Raw genomic sequence first — 19,705 nt, forward strand, 5'->3', positions numbered from 1 at the left:
TTCCCTCTGTGTCGCGGTAGATTTGGGCATGCAGGCGACTCCCAGCCAGCCTTAGGGTAGCTCTCCCCCACTTTCCGGTCCCATTCTGGGGCCTGAGCCCCCGCCCCCTCCCACCCTTTCGGTTCCTTCCATCCTGCCTGTGTCTCTTCCCTCTCTCTCCTCTCCCTCTCCCACTTTTCCTCCCTCTCCCGCTCCGTCTCACACGCACCCTCTGTTTATTTTCCTGCTTCCATCTGGGCCCTGCTGATATTGTAATCACCCTGATGCACGTTGGCTTCTCTCCTCTCCCTCCTGCGCTCACACACTCACTCACACACAATGTGCCATCCTGACAAGCCTTTTACTTCTGATAAGCTCCGGTGTGTGTTTAATGAATACAAAGCCGCGGTCTGGGTGCCGCCTCGGCCCGGCCGCTCTCCCGCGCTCCTTTGCCAGAAGGTAATCTCCGTGAACAGGGAGGGAGGCAGGGAGGCGAGTAGGGAGGAAGGAGGGGTGGCCAGGAGGAAGGGGGGCGCGGGGAGGCGGCTTTTCTCTCTCCCTCTCTCCCTTTCCCAATGATTCAGAAGTCGATAAGACCAGGAGAAGTGAAGATGTAACATGTTATCTGTCGCTCCTCTTAGCTGGCGGAGAGAATTTACATTTAAAGATTAGCAGAGGGAGAAAGAGAAATCTGCCTTTTGTTGTGCGGGGTGAGGAGGAGGCATCAACCCTGGCCTTGACGCTATCTCCCATCACCTCTGCTATCCAGACAGGACTCACCGAGGTGAGATTACCGGAGGGCCTTATCTTTAATTGGGTTTAGTTTTGCCAGTCTGAATAGGTTTAAAGAGACTCTGTAAAGGGGGAACAATAGATTATTTATTGACTGGACGCTGAAGCCTTTAGATGAAGAAGAGAGAGAAAAAAGCTGCTTAACAACTTGATTAGTTGATTTTTATTTTATTTTGAGAGGAGACTGTCTCTCCTTTGGTGGAAGGAAGGGCTAGAGAACTTAGGTGAAATTGGAATGACTTGAAATGTCTTATTTCCTTTCTCCCCCCACCCCCTGCCGGGCTCTGCCCCAGGAACCTACCTGATTTTAGAAGGAGTTGCATTTACCCCTTACATTCAGGATTGATAAACTGAGCAAAGAGGGTAGAGGCTTTGGGATTAATCATTGATGTTTGGTTTTGTGTGACTTGTTTTGAATGGGTGATGAATTGATGCTAACAACACTTGAATGAGTGAGAAAAGCAAATGAAGCTTACTTTTACTATGGAATTAGTTGATTTTATAGTATGGTTCAATTTGATTTAAAGGGGAAAAAATTACTCCAAGTCTAATTAGGTAGATGTGTATTTTGGATATGAACCATGGAATTTTTTGCTTGGAGTCAGTTTAAAAAAATAGGACAAAATATTTTGTTGACTCAAGTATATTGCAAAAATTATAAGATAAACTTTAGAAGGTTTTTAAAATGAATAAAAGTTTAAAAAATGATTGTTTTGCCTCCTACACATTGTCAAGATAGGTGTTTTCATAGCTAGATAGATACAATCCTGTAACTAAAAGCCTAATTAAAATTTGTTTAAAGCCAGGGGGGCATGTTTCCTTGTTGACAGCAGCAGATCGATTGGGTAAGACAATAGAGTCCCATTATTTTACTTCCATTGACTGAACATATTGACATTTCAGGTTTGCTGTTGCCTCAGTGAGCATGATGAAACACTGAAATTCACAGACCAACTGGCCAGAATGGCACATATATTACTGTATGTCATTTCTGCCTTCAAGTTACCTTATCACCCAGACAGAATGGGAAAGGACATCCTAGAATCCTGAAAGGGTAGAAAGGGTAGAAGTCTTTTGGCTAAAAAACTGACAGTATGTCTTAGGAGCATTTTTCATTTTACCCAGAATTGGGTGTTACAGAGACATATGTGGAGCACTTTTATTTAAAAATCTGAAAAGCAACATAACTAGTAAAAATCTTGCATATTTTGCTTGTAAAAATACCCATTTTCAGGGTTTACCTTTACTCTCCATCGAAGTATTTACAGTCACTTTAGATAGGTGACCAGCTTTTTGCTGGAAGAATGGGTGACATCCATTCTTCCCCAGTCTAAGTTGCTCAGTTAAAGCACCTGCTAAATCTGTATCTGATAAAAGAATGTGTAAGGTCCCTTAAAAATAGGGCCTGACTCTGACTTTTTGTGTCCAGTTTTCTGTAGGTGGAATACAAAATGGGATATATATATTTTACATTAATATGCACACATTGGCAGTAATATATATAGATAAGTATATGTAAATTTCAAGCAGAGACAGAGAAATACTAAGTATTCTTTACCTTCTTAGTGTAATATACCCTTTTACACATTTTGCATAGCCTTTACATGATAAGACAATGTGTTAGGCAGACACTGAGTCAAATAAATCTGAATCATACACAAAGTAAATATGAAAAAAAAAACAGAAGGGACTTAGCATATTTTTAAAGAAGTTTAATGAAAATATAAATCTATTATGAATATAGCTTATACATGCAATTGTTGCCATCGAGTAGGCAACTGATGCCCTTTACAGTGTTAAGAACAAAACTGGTCCTTTATACCATTTTCATGAAAATGTTAGGTTTCTATTTGATCAGCAGGTGCTGTTGAGATGAAAGCCATGTGTACATTTTCAGAAGGCCAAAAGTGTCAATTCAGAAAAGGAAAGTGATAAGAGAAAATGCAATCAGTTTTCCTGTTTTCAATTTGTGCAGGATTTGAAGAGCTGTTTTGTTAAACTGCTACATCTGCTCCAATATGAATATTGAACTACTTCCACTAAAAATAACAGCCTATAATTTGGAAGCTACTGCAGTCTTTTGTTAATGTGAGTGGGTTATTTAAAAACAAAAAAACAAAAAAATAAAATAAAAAAAACAATTTTCTATTCTGACACTCTGTTGCCTAATGTGCATTTTCATTTGTTGGCACTTTTATCCTCAGCAGATAAATGGTATTATGTAATTAGGACCTCATCTTGTTTGACTATAAAAGAGGTTTCCATAGGTGAAAATCCTGGTAATATAAAAAGCGTTCGCACAAAACAAAATTTATTTTAAAATAACCTGTTTAAATACATGTATTTAAAATGAGATAGTTACTCCTTACATTCTCTATTACTACAATTTTTAACTTACTGCTGGACTATTGTAACAAAGTTAATCCTTTGCATACTGAGCATTCTGAGATTTATTTCACCTTTAATATACCTGCAAATGTAAGTTTAAACTAATCAGGGATATTTTACCTAACAGGGCTTTCAGAATAATTTTTTTCATGCTTAAATAAAATGATTAAATTATGCTTGAGTGCCTGCATACAAAAGCTTTAGCTTCTATAGTGCTGCTAATCAAATAAGTTTTATGGACAGGGAAAGCACCACATTAGAGAAAAATTGGGTGCATTTTATGAGTAGCATTTCTAGGAAAGACATGTTCTTTTAAAATCATCTAATTTTAATTAGAAAAGAAAACTCTAAAATGTCTTAAATAATCAATAAAATAATATTGCATCACTGTAGTAAGACTGTTTGATAATGAATGGCAGTGCTATCCGTATAAAGCATGGGCACAGAGAATTAAGGTAGAAGGAAGACTGATGAAATTTGGATAAGGTTCAATATTGATTCAATCCTGGATTGCAATTTGGTTGACTTGTGGCTACAGTAATTTGTCCAGGGTGAGACCTGATCACTTCTTAGGATCAATTAGCTCTGTGGCTTGTGACTTCACACGTGAATTGCTTGACACACTCTTTACAGATAAACCCAGACTATCTCAAGAATGGCTAAAGAGGAAGACAGGCAGTGACACATTAGCATGTTCAATAATAACAAATGCAGTTTATTCTAAAATACCAACTCAAAAGAAGAGACAGATTGAAGAACAGTGTCGAATGTGTGTATTTGTAATCAACCAAAGAATAGTGCTTTTAAGGAATGTAACTTCCAATCTGAAGCCTAAACAGCATTTCACGTGTGACAGGTTGTGCTGGTGTAGCCTAGAGAGAACTGGGCATCATGTGGTACTCCGGTGCAGGACCAAGCACTTTGCCACTCCCAAGAAAAGATGCTGAATCACATATCAGTGTTACAAAGTATATTGATAGACATAGTCCCATCACTTGAGATATGATCTTCTAATGAATAACTGTTTTTATGTTGAGCCCACATTTTGTATTAAGGCTACCGTACCTTACATGGCACCAATAGGAGAGAGCTTCCTGTGCCTCTTTTCAAAATGTTCATACTTTATGAAATTGTGTCTAGGCTCTTACAGCAGAACCAGCGATAAAAGAAATGCCCCATGGTTAATGTTTAAGGCATTGGAACCCTCTTGTTGGGAAAAAGTTAAATGCTGCTTACAGCCACTAATGTTCTCAGTGACTTAGAGAGACAACTTAAAATCCTTTGTTTTGATCTTTGTAATTTTGATTACTTTTATAATGTAAAGCATGAAGGAATAAAGCAGGTATTTGTTTCTGTAGATTTCATATTGATCAAGGTTTCTAAGGCAAATCAGTATTTGGGTGGATGGGCCCTTTAGAATATAGATCTAGAAGAAGAAAGCAGAGGGCACAAATTGTAAAGTTTTCCCGTTGAGTCTCCAACAGTCTAAGCACCTCTGAGTGCCTTGGGGAATGTGATTGACTGGGTTCATTAATCTTTTAACACCTGGGGCACAGACCACTTCTAAGTGTGCTCAGGGCTTTCAAGGGCTGCCACTTAGTTGTTGGTCTTGGGAGAGAAGAGAGGAATTGATAAATATTAGAGACCTACTATGAGTCTGACCTTAACGTTCACATACATTTTCATCATGTTTTTAAATAAACAATCAGCATTTCACAGAACTCCAGCCCATTGCTGTACATTTCTGGTCATAGTTGCTCTTCTGGCTTGACTTAAAATGGTCTGGCTTGACCAATTTAGAAAAATGAGGTTTCCTTGTGTTTCTAAAATTAATGACCATAAACTTTGCCTGAGTTTTAATAATTAGGACCTTTTTCTTTGATTATCTGGCTGGATATTCTCCTTAGCAGCCATGATCTACTCATTCACTGTTTTACTTACTGATTTGTAGCCCCCCCCCCCCACCCTGGGGTCAGAGTCAACTACTAGCTGACATGTTCTTGGATATTCATATCCAAGCTTGTGCCAGTCTGTATTCCTCAATACCTCTTGATCCAGACTCTTCCATTACTAAATTCTGTTCCCTCATTAGAATATCTCCATTCTACACTGCACTGAAGCCATGAGAAATCAGTTTTTTTCCCCTTTGTTGGGGTTATCTAGCATGCCAGAGTGGTCTTCTGCCCAGAGTCTTGTCTCATCCTAGTTGGTTACTCTATATCATGACCTCAGCATCTCCTAGGTTGGCTAGGTCCAACTTCCTGATCACCTCTTGCGATAAGGACAGAGGGATTCTATATCACCTTTTACTCTAAAAAAAAGAGTTTGTAACTAGTTTCCTAGTGTAATGCCCTCTCTGTGTTAAAAAAAAAAAAAAAAAAAAGGACCCTGTGTTGTGTGTGTGTAGCCTCTTGACTAATAGGCAAACTGGGGTTTCCTTTCCAGTTCAGTAACTGACTTGTTGGGTAGTCTGGGGTACATCCCAGCCCTGAGGTGAATTTCTCAGAAAATGAAGTGCAGACACAGTGATCTTTAGGCATCCCAACTCTCATAGGTATGAGTCTATATGTGACACTGGGAGTAAGCTTTTGGACTTTCCCATAGTTAGCAGAGAGAAAAAAATTAAATTCTAGGGTTGGGGTGAGGGACACTGTAAATCTTTCTGTAACTGGGAAATGGATCAGTGTAGAATATCACTATTGTCCCACTTTTCTCTATTATGAAGAAGTGGTATTAGGAGCCAGTCTTTCCATAACTATTCTAGATCTTAGATGATTACCAGAATTTTTAGTTGCTACTCTACCTTTTTCAAAGGTGAATGATAGAGGAATAAATCTGCTTATGCAGTGATAAGGAACTAAATAAAGATTTTAGATCGTATTCAAGGAGAATGACCTTTATGCATTTCCCTCATAGTTACTGAGCAAGATTATGAACTCAGTGTCTGGGGGTAGGAGTGAGGACTGGAGGCTGGGGCGGATGGAGGTTGGTTCTTTACCATGAATTTACTGCACCCCATGTTCTCAAAGTTTGGATCCAAGTCATCTGGGAGATTTAGAAAATGACCTCTTTAAACCATTTTTGGAGAGAACCTGGCTATAGCTTATTTAATTGGACAAGGATATATCATCTGGCTAGGAATCAGATTTTAAGTAAGAAAGACTGAAAAAGTCTCCTTTTGTCTGAAGAAACAGTTTGCTTTTGCTTCTAAAATCATCCAAAAATCCAATTATTACCATCACACTTTAGTTTGTAAAATTTCTGTAGGTGATTAGAATATAGAAATTTGAAATTTTATTAGAAATTTGGATCTTACTTGGGAAATTATTAATAATAAAACCAGGCTGGGTTTCTTTGGAACTTGGGAGCTACTGCATTCTTCTGGTTTGATGAAGGTGAGCACCTTGTCATCGTCCAAAAGGGCAGTGGAAATGTCTACTGTTTACTAAGATATCTGAGACTGGCAAGACTTAGAAGTAATGCTATTTTCACCTCTCATTAGGAATAGATGCTATAGGAATCATGTTGCTTCACAGGCTGTTGCTTCATAGGCTTTAGAAAATTTTTGCATTGGTATTTAAAGTTCACTAGGAAACTAAAGTGAAGTTTGCCACAAAGGAGAATGTCTTTAAAGTATATATACAGTGAACTTTAGTTGGTACTTGACTTAACTGAATTGGATATTATATCAGAGAAATATTCGAGAAAATATTAGCAGGAGATGTAATGGCAGTTTGTCTGAAGAAGCTCAAGAAATAGGTGGTCACCAATAACATGAGGAGAAGCAGTGCCAGACAGGGATGAGCTAGATGTGGCCAGGTGATATGATATTTAGAATACTAGGAGAGGGAACTAGCTGTGAGATGTGATTATAAAGAGCATTCTGGAGGACTCTTCTGCTAGATTTTTTGGGGGGGATTCATTTAGTAACAGGTAGGAAATCCAGACTAATGATATTAAGAACGTAGATAGATAATGGTACCTGAAAGTGTTGGCACGGATGATAGTGCCAGGGAAGTAGCACAGTAGCATTGCATAGAACATTTCAAGTGCATATTTGGTTTGGCAAGTGGAATATCAGAAATTGGGAAGTCATTCCTAGTGGTTGTAAGTGTGGTACAAGTTGTGCTTTAAATACAAAGTCTTAGGAAGCGAATTAGTGCATTTGGTGAAAGCTGGAAGTATTATACTCCTTTCCCTAACCTCAAGATATAGGAGGACGTGAGCAGTAAGACAGGTCACGAAAGACTGCTGGTTTATTTTCTGAATCTATGCATATGTTATGTACACAGTGATGAGCAAACACAGCTGGGAAGAACAGCAGATGATATTGGGACTGGAACTGTGGTGTTTATCAGACTGACATAGTAATCCTTTCCTGTGAAAGTGTTCTTTTTAAGTGACTGTTAGGATTCTGTAACTTTTTACTGTGTGTCAGACAAGTAGTGTCCTTTATTCCCTCCTTTGCCCACCTGTCACACATTTTCATTCTCAGTTCTAGCTAGATTTATTTAGAAACTGGATCCACATTTGACCTCCTGTGGGAAACAAATATAGACAATGAATTCTCATACTTTTGTTTAAAAAAGGACAGGTAGGTCTGTTCATGTCTAAAGGAAGAGTGCATGCGATCAGGTCCCATTGATGTGTCAAAGTTTTGAGTTGGTTAGGAGGAATGGATAAAATATGGGAGGAAAGTATAAGTGAAGAGCAATAAAATGAACTTTTCATTAAACTTTATTTAACTGTTTTTAAAGAAAGTCACATGCTGTTTTGGTAGCCATGGTAAAGATCAGATACTTTGAGAGCATCTGATAAGAAAGTAAAATGTTTACTCTTGGGAGCAAATCTGAAGTCGGTTGAAAAAGTTTAGTAAATGCCTCCTGTGTGTAATGCAGCGAGGTAGTTGGAGATCCAGGCAGGTAGTAGGTGCAGTTCCCACTGAGTAATAAACCTATTTGGGACAAATTGAATAGCTACAGAGATGGTGGGACTTGACTACTTACCAAGAAAATGGTATAGTAAGTGGGATTTTTAGAGGTGGGAAATGAATTGGAATTTATGCTTGAGACAGGTGGGCTATATCAAGGCAAAGATATTGTAGTGGGGTTGTGGTAAGTGATAAAGTAGGAATGGGGAAGATAGAGGCCCAGATGTGGAAAGGCCTTTGGAGCAGTGTTGGGTAGGGTAAGGTGGGGGTGGAGAGAGAATAAATTAATAATGTGGCTGTGGCAAAAAGGACCTTTGGGTGATTAGTGGGAAATCAGAGCCGAAAGATCATAAATATCTTGACTATTAAGCATTTTGATTTAACCTTCCTCTTCTGGATTTGCCAGACATTTTTCAGCTGTGTCCTGTGGGACCCCTCAGAGTTGGCAGGTGGCATGGAGGGTACCCAGACTGGGCACAAAGCCTTTTATCCCTCTTCTTACTACTGTAAGACCAGAGGAATTCTGCTTTTATAATAAATTGCTTTAAATATTAGATTTTCTAGCTCGACTTCTTTTGAACAAAGAATTCCATGGCATAATAGATCTTAATAAAACCAAAGTAAAAACAAAATAGATGTGCTAGGCAAGAGGAACTCATGGACCCAGTTACAGTTGTGCTTGCAAAGAGTTGATTCTAATGTGAGGGGCCAGGTGGATTGGAAGTGAGGAAAGCCTGGAGGCCAAGGCCAGGTCGGAAGCTTGTTGCAGCAATTTAGATGTTGGGTATTGCAGAAGGATGGCCAGGATTGGGTTTATGGGATGAGAAGAAATAGGCAGATGCAAAGGAAAAATATTCAGAACTCGAATGGGAGGGTAGATTTAAAGAGAGGGAGGAGTTGACAATTTGGATTTAGTGTCAAGTGCAGCTTTGCTACTATACCATAGACTCATGGTGTCACAGCCTGTAGAGTCTCTAGAGAGGAGCCTCAGAATCCACTTATAGATCCTAGCCCCAGGGGTTCTGGGGGTCCCAACTACCTGTGGAAGATGGTGACAGGCTGTCAGGTGGTAGGTGTTTCCTAAAAACAGTGATAATTTATTATTGACCTCTTCAGGACTTGGCTCCCTTGTGTATTCTGGCTTCTTAACAAATTTTAAACTGTTTTGAGTTTCTCTTTTGCAGGTGTCTTTGGGCCATGTGGGAGAATAAAAAAAGTGGTCAGATGGGCTAGGTTCTGGACCATTTGACCAGAACAGCCTGTTTTGTAAATTTCAAACACTGGACTTCTGTTTGCAGAATAATTTATAAAACTTCTTTCAGTTCTAACACCATGTAGAGGTGCAAAGGCAGAAATGATAGAATGAGGAACTAAAGAGTAGTTGATGAAAGTAGTGCTTGCAAACCAGCAGGTCCCTGGACTCAGTACTCTTGAAGGAAGAGGGAGCGTAGTGATTTAAAGGTGTCTCTTTATGTGTTTTACAGTCAACAGATAATGCTGTCATGTGCTGGACCATACATATATATATATCTTTTTTTAATGGAGGCCTCATATTGGAAAAGTAAAAAAAAAAATTCTCTTACACGATAAAAGGCATTAATAAATCATTATTATTGCTTACTGTTAATTGTCCCCCATTTGAGAGATTTTTAGTTATTGGAAGAAATAATAACAAAATATACCTGTATGAAGACTTTTAGGATATGATTAAGATCCTATTTTTTTCAAGGTCTTTATTGTGTTTTGTCTGGTGACATTTAATTTGAAAACATGCTGGCAATTTTCTGTATTTTTTTTTAACTTTTAACCAAATTTGGAGTTTGTGTTTTTATTCTAAAATCTGTTAAAATTGAATTTTTAAAGACTTTTCTCCTTCTATTGACAATTGTGCTTGATGAAAATTAATCATTGGCAGTAAAATAACTTCAGCATTTAAAAAAATCAATCTTTTTTTAAAAAATGAGATATTTATGTATGTTGTAGAATTATTTATGAAGTATTGTTAAATTAAAAAAGCAAGGAGCAGAAGAATGTATGTAGAATGCTGCATTTCTACCAAAAAAAGATAGAATTATACTTGTGCAAGTATGTGCAAGAATCTGACAACTGTGCTTGCTTTTATGGAAGAAAGTGATCCCAGAAGTTAATGGTGGAAGGAGCCTTTGCTATGTGTCCTTTTGTACTCTGAGTCTTTTTACAAACCTTGTGCCTATATCACCCACTGTAATTTGCATGTCAGCCTGGACTTGACTGATCTGGGACACTGCCCTTCTGGGGGAAAGTAATGCTACTATCTTCTCTGCCAGAAGGCAGTCAAGTGTAGAGATGAAAAGACCGAACTCCCAAGTGCTTTACCACTTGTTTAATATCTGTTTACTATCCTTCTTCATCTAGGAATACTTTTCATCTGGATGATATAGCATGACCTCATAGGGTTGTCAGGAGGATGGCATGAGATGATATGTGTGAAGCACAACCTTCATCAAAAGCTTACTTCTTCTTAGTATCTGACTTGCTATGGAGTTGTTTGTCACTTTCTTTTATAAAACCCCTGTAGTATCTCCTCTCTCTGACTGTTCCTTCATTCAGTAAATTCTTATTGGAGGGTCTGGCTCTGTTAGACACTAAGGGATGTAAGGGTATTCGAGACAAACAACACCCCTGCTTTGCAAGACCTTGACCTTTTTCATGCAACCTTCTCTAAAACTCTGGGTTGCTTCATGCCTTCGTGCCTGGGCACCTAAACTTTTTCTGCTGGGAAGCCAAGTCTGCCCTCTTTGTCTTCTAAGCATCTGGTGAGACTTTCCTCACTGATGCCTTCATGACCTCCCTTCTCCAAAGATGGAATTTATCACATCCAACTTTGATACCATTTATGCAATTCAGACTTCTTTGCTGGTTTATAGGCTCCTTAAAATGGGAGTTTGGAACAGTTGGGGTACTTTTTGATGCTTTATTAAATATTTGTTGAATGCTCGTGCCTTGAACTCAAGTTATTTACTTAAAACCGTCCTGAAACATTTCACTGCTAAGTCTAAAATGAAATACTTGGTTCCAACAGCATGTTGTTTCTTTCCCAGTCTCTTTCTGCCTTGTTCCCCTTTTATTGTGTTCTCTTAGCACACAACACACAATTTGTTGCTGCCATATTTTGACTTGTAAGTTTAGCAACCAAAAAATAAGACAACAAAACAAAATCAAAATCCTCCTAGCCCAAAACAAAATACCCATGTATAGGATCAACCTTAAGCAAACTGTGACTGGTCAAGCCACTTAGCTCTTTATAAATGCACCTCTTAACCTGTTTTTATCTTTATGTTTTACCCTACATTTCATAAGTGGGCTTTTATAAAGGATGAACTTCCTGAAATTGTAAGCAAAGGTGTGTATATATGGACATTTTAATGAGATGAAACTGCCCTTTTAATCAGGGATCCAAACAAGGCTAGATTCCATTGTAGTGGCTTCCAGCTTTCCCCTGCCAGATGCCCTCAGGTTATCCTTTAGCTGCCAGAGGCTGTCTTCCTCCTCTGGTTACCCATATCTCTTTTCTGGACAGATTCCCAGGCTGAGCACTTCCTCTCCAGACCCCACCCATTTCCCATCCAGTCTTGTCTTTTCTCTGACATTGTGTGGGATTTCTACTGCTAGGCTGCCTGATGAACCTGCCTCAGAACAAGATGTGGTTGTGGACATGAGACAGGTCCCTCGCAGCCTGACGTCCTGTGGCTTAGAATGCACAAGTAGGTGGAGTCTCGCTGTTTGTTTTTCCTTCAGGTAACATTTCTATTTAAAGAGATGATTTCAGAAGGGCAGTCTTCAGTTTCTTAATGTGAGCGACTGAACAATTTCAGACAGCTAAGTGTGGGGAGGAAAGGCATCGGGAGCCCTTATGGAGGGAGGTTTACACATCTTACCTAATACAGACTTGAAAGTGAGAAGTCTGTTGACTTGTCCAAGATGACCCTGAGCATGTGATGGAGCAAGGTCTCAACCTAGATTTTCTGATTTTCTTCGAGACTTCACTGTTCCAGGATTTACTACCACTCTTCTGGAATTCTTCAAATCCTACCACCTTGGAATTTTCCCCATCAATCAGGTCAGCCTCACAGACTGCTAGGGGGAATTATACTAAAGTAAAAATGTAAAACTATCAAAACGTCTCACTGCACTCAGAAACATTTTTGTTTAGAACATGAAAATACTACAAGTTTACAAGTTTCTGAGAGAGACAAAGGGAGGGAGGAAGGAATAGATAAAAAAGAGGAAAAAGAGAGATAGATGTCATCTGGTAAAGGAGCAGCAGCAACCAGACCATGTTTGCAGCTAGAAAGTTGTAGTAGCCCTTGAGATATGTGACCATCAACCACGAATGTAGATACTTCCAAAGTCTCGTTTTTCTTCCATGTGGAAGTTGCCAGCATGAAACAGATGCCTTTATTTGGAGAAACCAGTCTTTGGAAATGATTGGCTCTCTCTTGTTCCCTAGAGATAGTCTTTCACAGATGGAATTAGATAAAGAGAAAAAAATGTGTAAATCATAAAACATTCATTTGTGATTTTTTTCTTTGTCACTCTAAAATGTTTTAGGACTTCAAGTTTAATTCCACATGTTTTAGTTTTGTTGATTGATCCTAGATACTTTGTTTTTCCTTTTAAAAAAAAATTACTAATAGTATAGTAGTGACTGTAAGGAAGATTATTCTTATATTAGGTCATTTTTGAGTAGTGCTTTGAACTATATTATTAAAATAGGAATTGTCACCTTTCTAGTATCAAATGGTAAGAACCGAGCACATTGGATAAAATAATTCTTGCACTATGAGCACTAAGATAGGTACTTTATTATCTTAGTAAGTTAGGTATTATTTTCCTACTTTAGCAATTTAAATCTAAAGCTTAGAGAAGTGAAGTGACTTGTCTAAGGTCAAAGTAGGAGTAGTTCATAAGTAGGAGAGGGCACCCTCCCCCCCCAAAAATGGAATTTTTTTTTGGAGGGTGGGCCCCTTGTAGTACAGGCTTCCCCTGCTAGGTAAGTGTTCTAGGAACCCATCAGCATCAGTGTACTAACTAGCATTGTTGTGAGAGGGTGCGTTTGGCTTCAGTGAATTTTTTGTTTATTTGGAGATTCTTTCAACCTATTTGCCCATTTTATGATGGGTGATTTACGAGTGCACCTGCCTGCACTGCACTGAGTGTTCAACAGGTTTTGACTGAAAACAACATGACCCCCATGCCCCCTATTCACTTGATCTTGCCCCAAGCAACTTTATTTTTGGTACCCCAAATGAAAAAAGTCCTCAAAGGGAAATTTTTTGCCTGGTGGAAAGAGGTGGGAGAGGTGAAACTAAAAACAGCAGAAACACTAAAAGACATCAAAGTTAATGAGTTCAAAAACTGTTTTGAGCAGTGGAAAGGCATCTTGATAGGTGTATTGTATCAGATGGAGAGTACTTTGAAAGTGACTGAAGTTTAAATATGTAAGAATAAATACACAGACTTTAATAAATTTCTGAGTTTTTTGGGGGTTCCTCCCTCATAAGTGTAGAAGTTGAGATTCCCATTCAGCTAGAGTGTGTGATCAGTGGGCTTCTAAATGGTCAGTGTGTGTAGGTCACATTCATTTTTAAACACTTTATTTCTTGAAAATTAAATTATATATGTAACAGATATTTAAGAGGAGATATTTGAGAGCTTTCTAATCATTTAAAATTGCCTGATTTGTTAGCTCACTGGTCATATTGCATTGTTGATAAATCATACATTAGTCACCTGCCATCTGATTAATTTGCTCTTTTACAACATTTGGAGGATTTTGAAACAGCGTCTTATCACAAAGAAAGGGACTTGAAGAAAGACTAGATAGCATTTGATTGTCATTTATTCCCTGTTCACTTATTCAGTGAGTGAACACCGTCTCGTGTGCCAGGATTTGAGCTAGGCACTGGGTATGAGCATTGTTGAATAAACATGGCTATGCCCTTGTGGCCCTGCCAATAGATTGAGTATAGTGCATCAGTACAGGGCCCGAAGGTGTGAAGAGAGTAAGATTGGCTCTGTTTCCTACAACAGCTGACAAACTCAATTAAAAAATAAATCTATTCATAAAAACTTGGGAGAAAGGTTGACCTCACAGTCCTGGATGCCCTGGTGATTTCCATATTGGCCTATATCTATACAGCACCAGTGGGAATGCGTTTGTGTGAACAGTATCTGGCAGGTAAAGAGTTACTTAGCTTGATACAGACCAAAAGTGTTATATCTATATAAAGAAGGAAAAAGATCATGAGCCCCGGGAGCAGCCAGGGAAAGGTTTGTGAAAGTCACAGGGACTGAATTGGGCCCTTGTGGCATTTCATTAGATGGAATGCATTTTTTTTTCTTTATGTTTGGGCTACTACTGTGTGCTAAGTACAGTTCCAAGTGTGAAGGATAGAGTGATGAGCCACACAGACAGGACCCCTGCTCTCATAGAGCTTACAGTTTAGGGGTAGGGGAAGAAGAAAGAGAAGAAGCTAGAAAGACTAGTGCACACAGTGTTAAATATAATGAAGACAATTAGGAAACAGTGCTAGAACGATCAGGTGAAGGGTTAGAAGGGTTGCGGTGGTGAGACTTTATTTTGGATGGTTGAGAAAATCACCCGCTCAGGAGGTAAATCTTGAAGTGAAACCTGAGTGCTGAAGAGGAGCTGGGCTGATTATGGGAAGAACCCTGAGGTCCCTGAAAGCCTTAAAGATGGGAGGTGCATTCCCTCAGGGAGTTAGTTTATCCAGCCAGGGAAGGGCTGTTCTCTGTAAGGGCGTGGTTGGAGCTGAGGCTGAAAACTGTAGGTTAGTGCCAAGTTATGGCGGGTCTTGCCAGTGAGTATAGGAGGAGAAAAATGACGATGTGTGTCAGTGTGCGTATACAGGAGTTGAGTCGTTAGAAGAGAGGAGGAGGATCTGGATGAGTGAATGTCATGGAAGCTTGAGGAAGCTTGAGAAACTAGGATAGTGACATTTACTTCATGTGACCTACGGTGAGGGACACCCAAATAACACAGTGTCCCAGTCACTTCCTGTTGGAAGTTGAATATAGTCCCGAAGTAAGGCATGACTGGTGCTCTGTGCAACTACTACTTCAGCTCGGGGGGATACAGGAGAATTGCCTAGACATGAGATGGTGAAGCTGGGTCAGAGGGAAGCTTCAATCCAATGCCAGGGACTCTATTTACCAAGGTAATGTTTTCTAAGTCAAATGTAATATAACAGGTACCTTTTGTGGTTATTCCTCTCAGAACCAAAAGCTAATTGCGTTTTTAAATTTTATTTTATTATAAAGGAGTGGCCCTTGTGTTATAAAATATTTTTATGAAGGAAAAGAGAAAAGTTAGAGTTAAGGTTTTGGATTCAACCTAGGTTTATAGATAAAAAGAGGTGTGTTTAAATGATCATTTGTGGAATAACTATTATTTACTTTTTAAAAAATGCCCCAAATTTTGATAGCATTCTGTAGAGAAATGTATTAAGGCAGTGAAAAGATTCCTGGCAGTGATTGAGTAATGCAGTAATGGGGAACTCCACTTGATCTCTTTTGAGGTTGATTCTGATGTGTGTAGTCTTTACATTCTATTAAATTTTTGAAAGATAAACTGATACAAGAATGATTTGCCAAGACCAGCAACTCTTCCTTTTAAAACCTTGGCTCAGTGTACACATTGAAGGGATGGGGGAGTAAGATAAAAGCATTATAAATATGAGGTTAACTGAATTCAAATAGAAGGTTCTCTCAAGTTATTGCATTCCTTAGAAAATAAATACATTGCGCATATGGTTAAGATTGATCAAAAAAGTATTCTGTATGCCAGTGATTACATTCCCATCTGTGATTAAGGTTTTCTGTCTGCATCTGGTTTTCACATTATATTTCTGTAACAAGAATCCTTTATATAGCAGAGTTCACTTTCTGTATTTTCTATTAGCTGCAGCTTGAACTACTGCACGGATCGCAGATTTACACATGTGGTTTTCATTACCTCATACCATTGAGAAAAAGTAATATTTGTTTGGGAATGTATGTTTTCCACAATTTCCATGGTAATACAACATGTTGAGCCTTTTTAATAACACTCTTGTAGAACTACAAATTGTTTGAGGCATTCTGCTTTTGGTGGAGCTTAGCTTTTAAACTTTTCTCAATATGTTCCCTTTACAGTGAGGTTTTACAAATTTGAGGGCTGAGGATCCAGATCTGAACAAAGTGATTATTAAAGATAGATTTTATTACTACTTGCAAATGAAACAGATTTTAATGTGGAATAGGTATCTCAGATATCTAAACATATATTTCATAGCATTAATTACCATGACTTACTGTATTATTATTGTTTGAGGGTCACTTAATCTGTTGGATGTAAGAAGTACAGACATGATACTGCAAAGTCATGATTTTAAAAAAATCCAGAAATTAGCTCCTTTTTGAGTTATTCCATTGATTATAATATATTGTTTCATATATAAAATAATTGAGTGGGGGAAAATCCTTATAGATGATTTTAGGTTTACATTGTATATTATCTGAATGTGTATTTGTATACTATGTTAACCTTTACAAATATGTACATTTAGAATATTTTGTATCACCATCTTCCTGCCAACTTTTCTTAATTCATTTCAGAATACTCTGATTAAAATAGATACCACAAGTGAAGTTAAAAAGTGAAACAGTATATTCTATGTTGAGGAATCATTTGTAATTGAGAAATTTGTCTTAAAGGAAGTTTAGCCACATGGTAATTTTCTGTACCTCAAAACCAAGATTCACTATGCCATTTTTGTTAATAAATTCAGGCATTAGTCTGGTATTTAGCAGTCATGAGAAGGAAGAAATAGACTCAGACTCTAGAGGATTTGTATATGCTTTGCCTGGTTCATTTGTTTAGTAGAGATTATTAACTATGGCCCAAACAGGGGCATGATCCACTTTTGTTGGGCTCTCTGATGTCTTTTGTTGATGGTTGCTGAAGCACAAAATACTATTATAAATCATGATTGAATCTTAGAAAAGTATCCATTTTCTTTTTTCTCCCAAAATACTTGTTTAGCCTCTACTCATAAAATGTTTTTACCTTTGTATAGAAACATTGGAAAGAACAGAATTGTGTAGAAAAATTGCCCATATTTCTATTTTACAGAAATAATTATATTTAACATCTAAATATATTTACTTTGACTCTCCCCTTCTGTGTGCACCCCTCCCCCACTCCAGTATTTACGTATTTATATAATCTGTTTGTATGTATTTATGTATCTTGATTATTTTCTTACTGAAATATTTTGCTTTATCATTTGTTAATGAAATTATTAGGTTTCATAGTAAACTAAAAATTTCCAAGTTCCAGCTGATTGTCTTTAATGATCTTTGCTGAGCTTCAAGGCAGTTCCCAACTAAGAAATATCTAATATTGTATTTTATGTCATTAGCATTTCTGTAAATTTTTTTCCATAAAAAACAAGCAACAACTGATTGCACCAAAGCAGAGTTGTAGTGTGGCACGTATAGGATGGTTAAAAAAAAAATAGAATCTGCTTATTTTAATGTACATTAGCACATGTTCACAAATCTTAATTTCTAGGAAGTAATTTGGTCTAAAAAGAATATCAACAGCCTTAATAATAACTTTTGACACTGCTTTTATAAATCTTTATTCTTTTGCATTTATTGAGTTCCTACCTTATGTGTTAGACCCTTGTATGTCATAGTTTGCAAGAATTAAATAGTGATACTTTTTCTCCTCATAGTAGTGGTAGTAGGAGTAGTATTAATAGTATTAGGTGACTAATGGTCACTCAATAAACATTTGTGAATTAATGAACAAATATTAAACCTGTCACATCTATCAAGAAAAGTGAGAGTATGGATTGTTTTAGAGGAAGAAAAGAAAGTAGTAGAAGTTTGTTGATATGGTAACATAATTCACCAATAATTGTACTTACTAATATTTTAAAGCAACCCAGTTACACAAAGATTATTCTTCATTGTTATTAGTTGTTTTAAACTATATGAGCTACTAATGGCAATATCGAAATTTCAGAACAATGAAACAATATAGATATCACTTTGTTTCTGAAACAGAATTGAATAGCATGTAAAATTCCATAAAGTAAAAACATATAATGTCTAAATTGTTTTCTAAAGAAACCATGGTATCTGACAGATTATTATTATTATTTTTTAAACTGGTAAAATCTAGCACATTCTCTTAAAGTATTGTGTGTCTATATTTTAAAACTAATTTAAGAAAACTTTTCAGGTTCAGAAGGTATCCAGCTTTGAGTTAATTTTTCTAAAGGAAAATTAAGAGTCCTTTAGAGCACATCATTATAGGAACTGAGACAATGGGGATTGTTTTGGATTCTTCTAAGATTTAGAAGAACTTGTATCTGTTTTTGAAAACAAAACAAAACTAGCCTAGTATTATTGTGTAAACAGATGGGTATGATACTTTAGACTGGTTGTGATATATGCATTTTTTTTCCCTTTGTTGTTGTCAATAGAAAAGATTGATCTCTGGGCTGGTGAACATAATCTCTGTCCCAGTCAGAAAAGGAGAGAGGAAATTAGCAGAGCGATTGGTGGAGAATGATATCTGTCAAAAGAAACACTTGGAGAGCACTGAGTTTAGTAATAGGTGACTGCCGGAAAAAAGGGAACTTTGAATATTGTCAAGGTAAGGAACAGACAAATGTTTTGATTTTGTAATTTACTTACATACCAGAAAATCAATCTGTTATTTTTTCAATAAATTATAATTGCAGAACTTTTCTTTTTTTTCTTTCTTATTCTAGTGCCTGTTGATAAAGAGTTTGTATTATAAGTTTTAAACGTTTGTCTTTGAAATCTTTGGGTGTGTGGATTGGGTGGGAATTATCTGGTGGTGGGAACTATGTTTGATAGCTTTGGGTCTGAAGATATCAAATGATCAAGTACCAAATTTTTTCACCCTCTTCTTGTTGCAGTTCTTCTTGCCTTGTTTCATAATACATCTGTTATAAGCTAAGCAATACTTGGAGTTAAATAGTAAAAGCTATGCCATGATTTCTGTGTTTATTGTAATGAAGTGATGGTGTTTTCTGAAACAGTTTGTTGACTAAATATGCATAAAAATGCCTTTCAGTTATTTCTTCTGATTGGTTTGTATCTAAAAAACATTTTTAGATAGATATCACTTCCTAAACAGAATTCATATCCATAGACACGCTTTATAAAAAGTGATATCTAACCTTAGGAAAACAGCAAACATAAACTAAGTGTATTTCAATCTGGCAGGAGACTTCCTAAAATTTACATTTGAAAATTCAAGAAAGCTCTGAATTATGGGTTCAGAGAGTTAGGCTCCTATAGCCAGCTTTGTTTCAGGTTTAGCAGTTAGTGGACTTGTGCAAAAGCAATAATGAATAAGGATAAACTGCTAAGAAAAAGTTGAGAGTCAACACAAATGTTGTGTGATACTGGTTGGCACTCTAGTAATAGGGAAGGAATTGGAAGCTCTGTGACTGATTGCCTGACTATGGGGAAAGAGGGGTAGCAAAATATCACCTTCTGTGACCGTTGTTCTGGAAACACCACTGTTGG

The 19,705-nt window shown here is 37.4% G+C and overlaps 1 protein-coding gene across 3 annotated transcripts in view; it reads left to right on the top strand.

Moving 5' to 3' along the window:
• The window catches only part of RUNX1T1 (RUNX1 translocation partner 1), a 140,293-nt gene that overhangs the window by 7,751 nt on the left and 112,837 nt on the right, over nt 1-19,705 (top strand). Inside the window, exon 2 of one of the 3 annotated variants that reach the window (XM_008068495.2) lies at nt 18,628-18,800. The exons of 1 other annotated variant lie outside the window; for it this stretch is intronic. In XM_008068495.2, coding sequence (XP_008066686.1) covers nt 18,713-18,800 — 88 coding nt within the window. In that variant the 5' untranslated portion in view covers nt 18,628-18,712. Of the gene's footprint in view, nt 1-529; nt 764-18,627; nt 18,801-19,705 lie in introns of those variants that run through there. One more of the 3 variants, XM_021717785.1, reaches the window with a different exon arrangement.

Source organism: Carlito syrichta, unplaced genomic scaffold (assembly GCF_000164805.1).
Source record: "Carlito syrichta isolate Samal-C Ts95f unplaced genomic scaffold, Tarsius_syrichta-2.0.1 Scaffold311065, whole genome shotgun sequence".
In the NCBI taxonomy this organism is placed as follows: domain Eukaryota; kingdom Metazoa; phylum Chordata; class Mammalia; order Primates; family Tarsiidae; genus Carlito; species Carlito syrichta.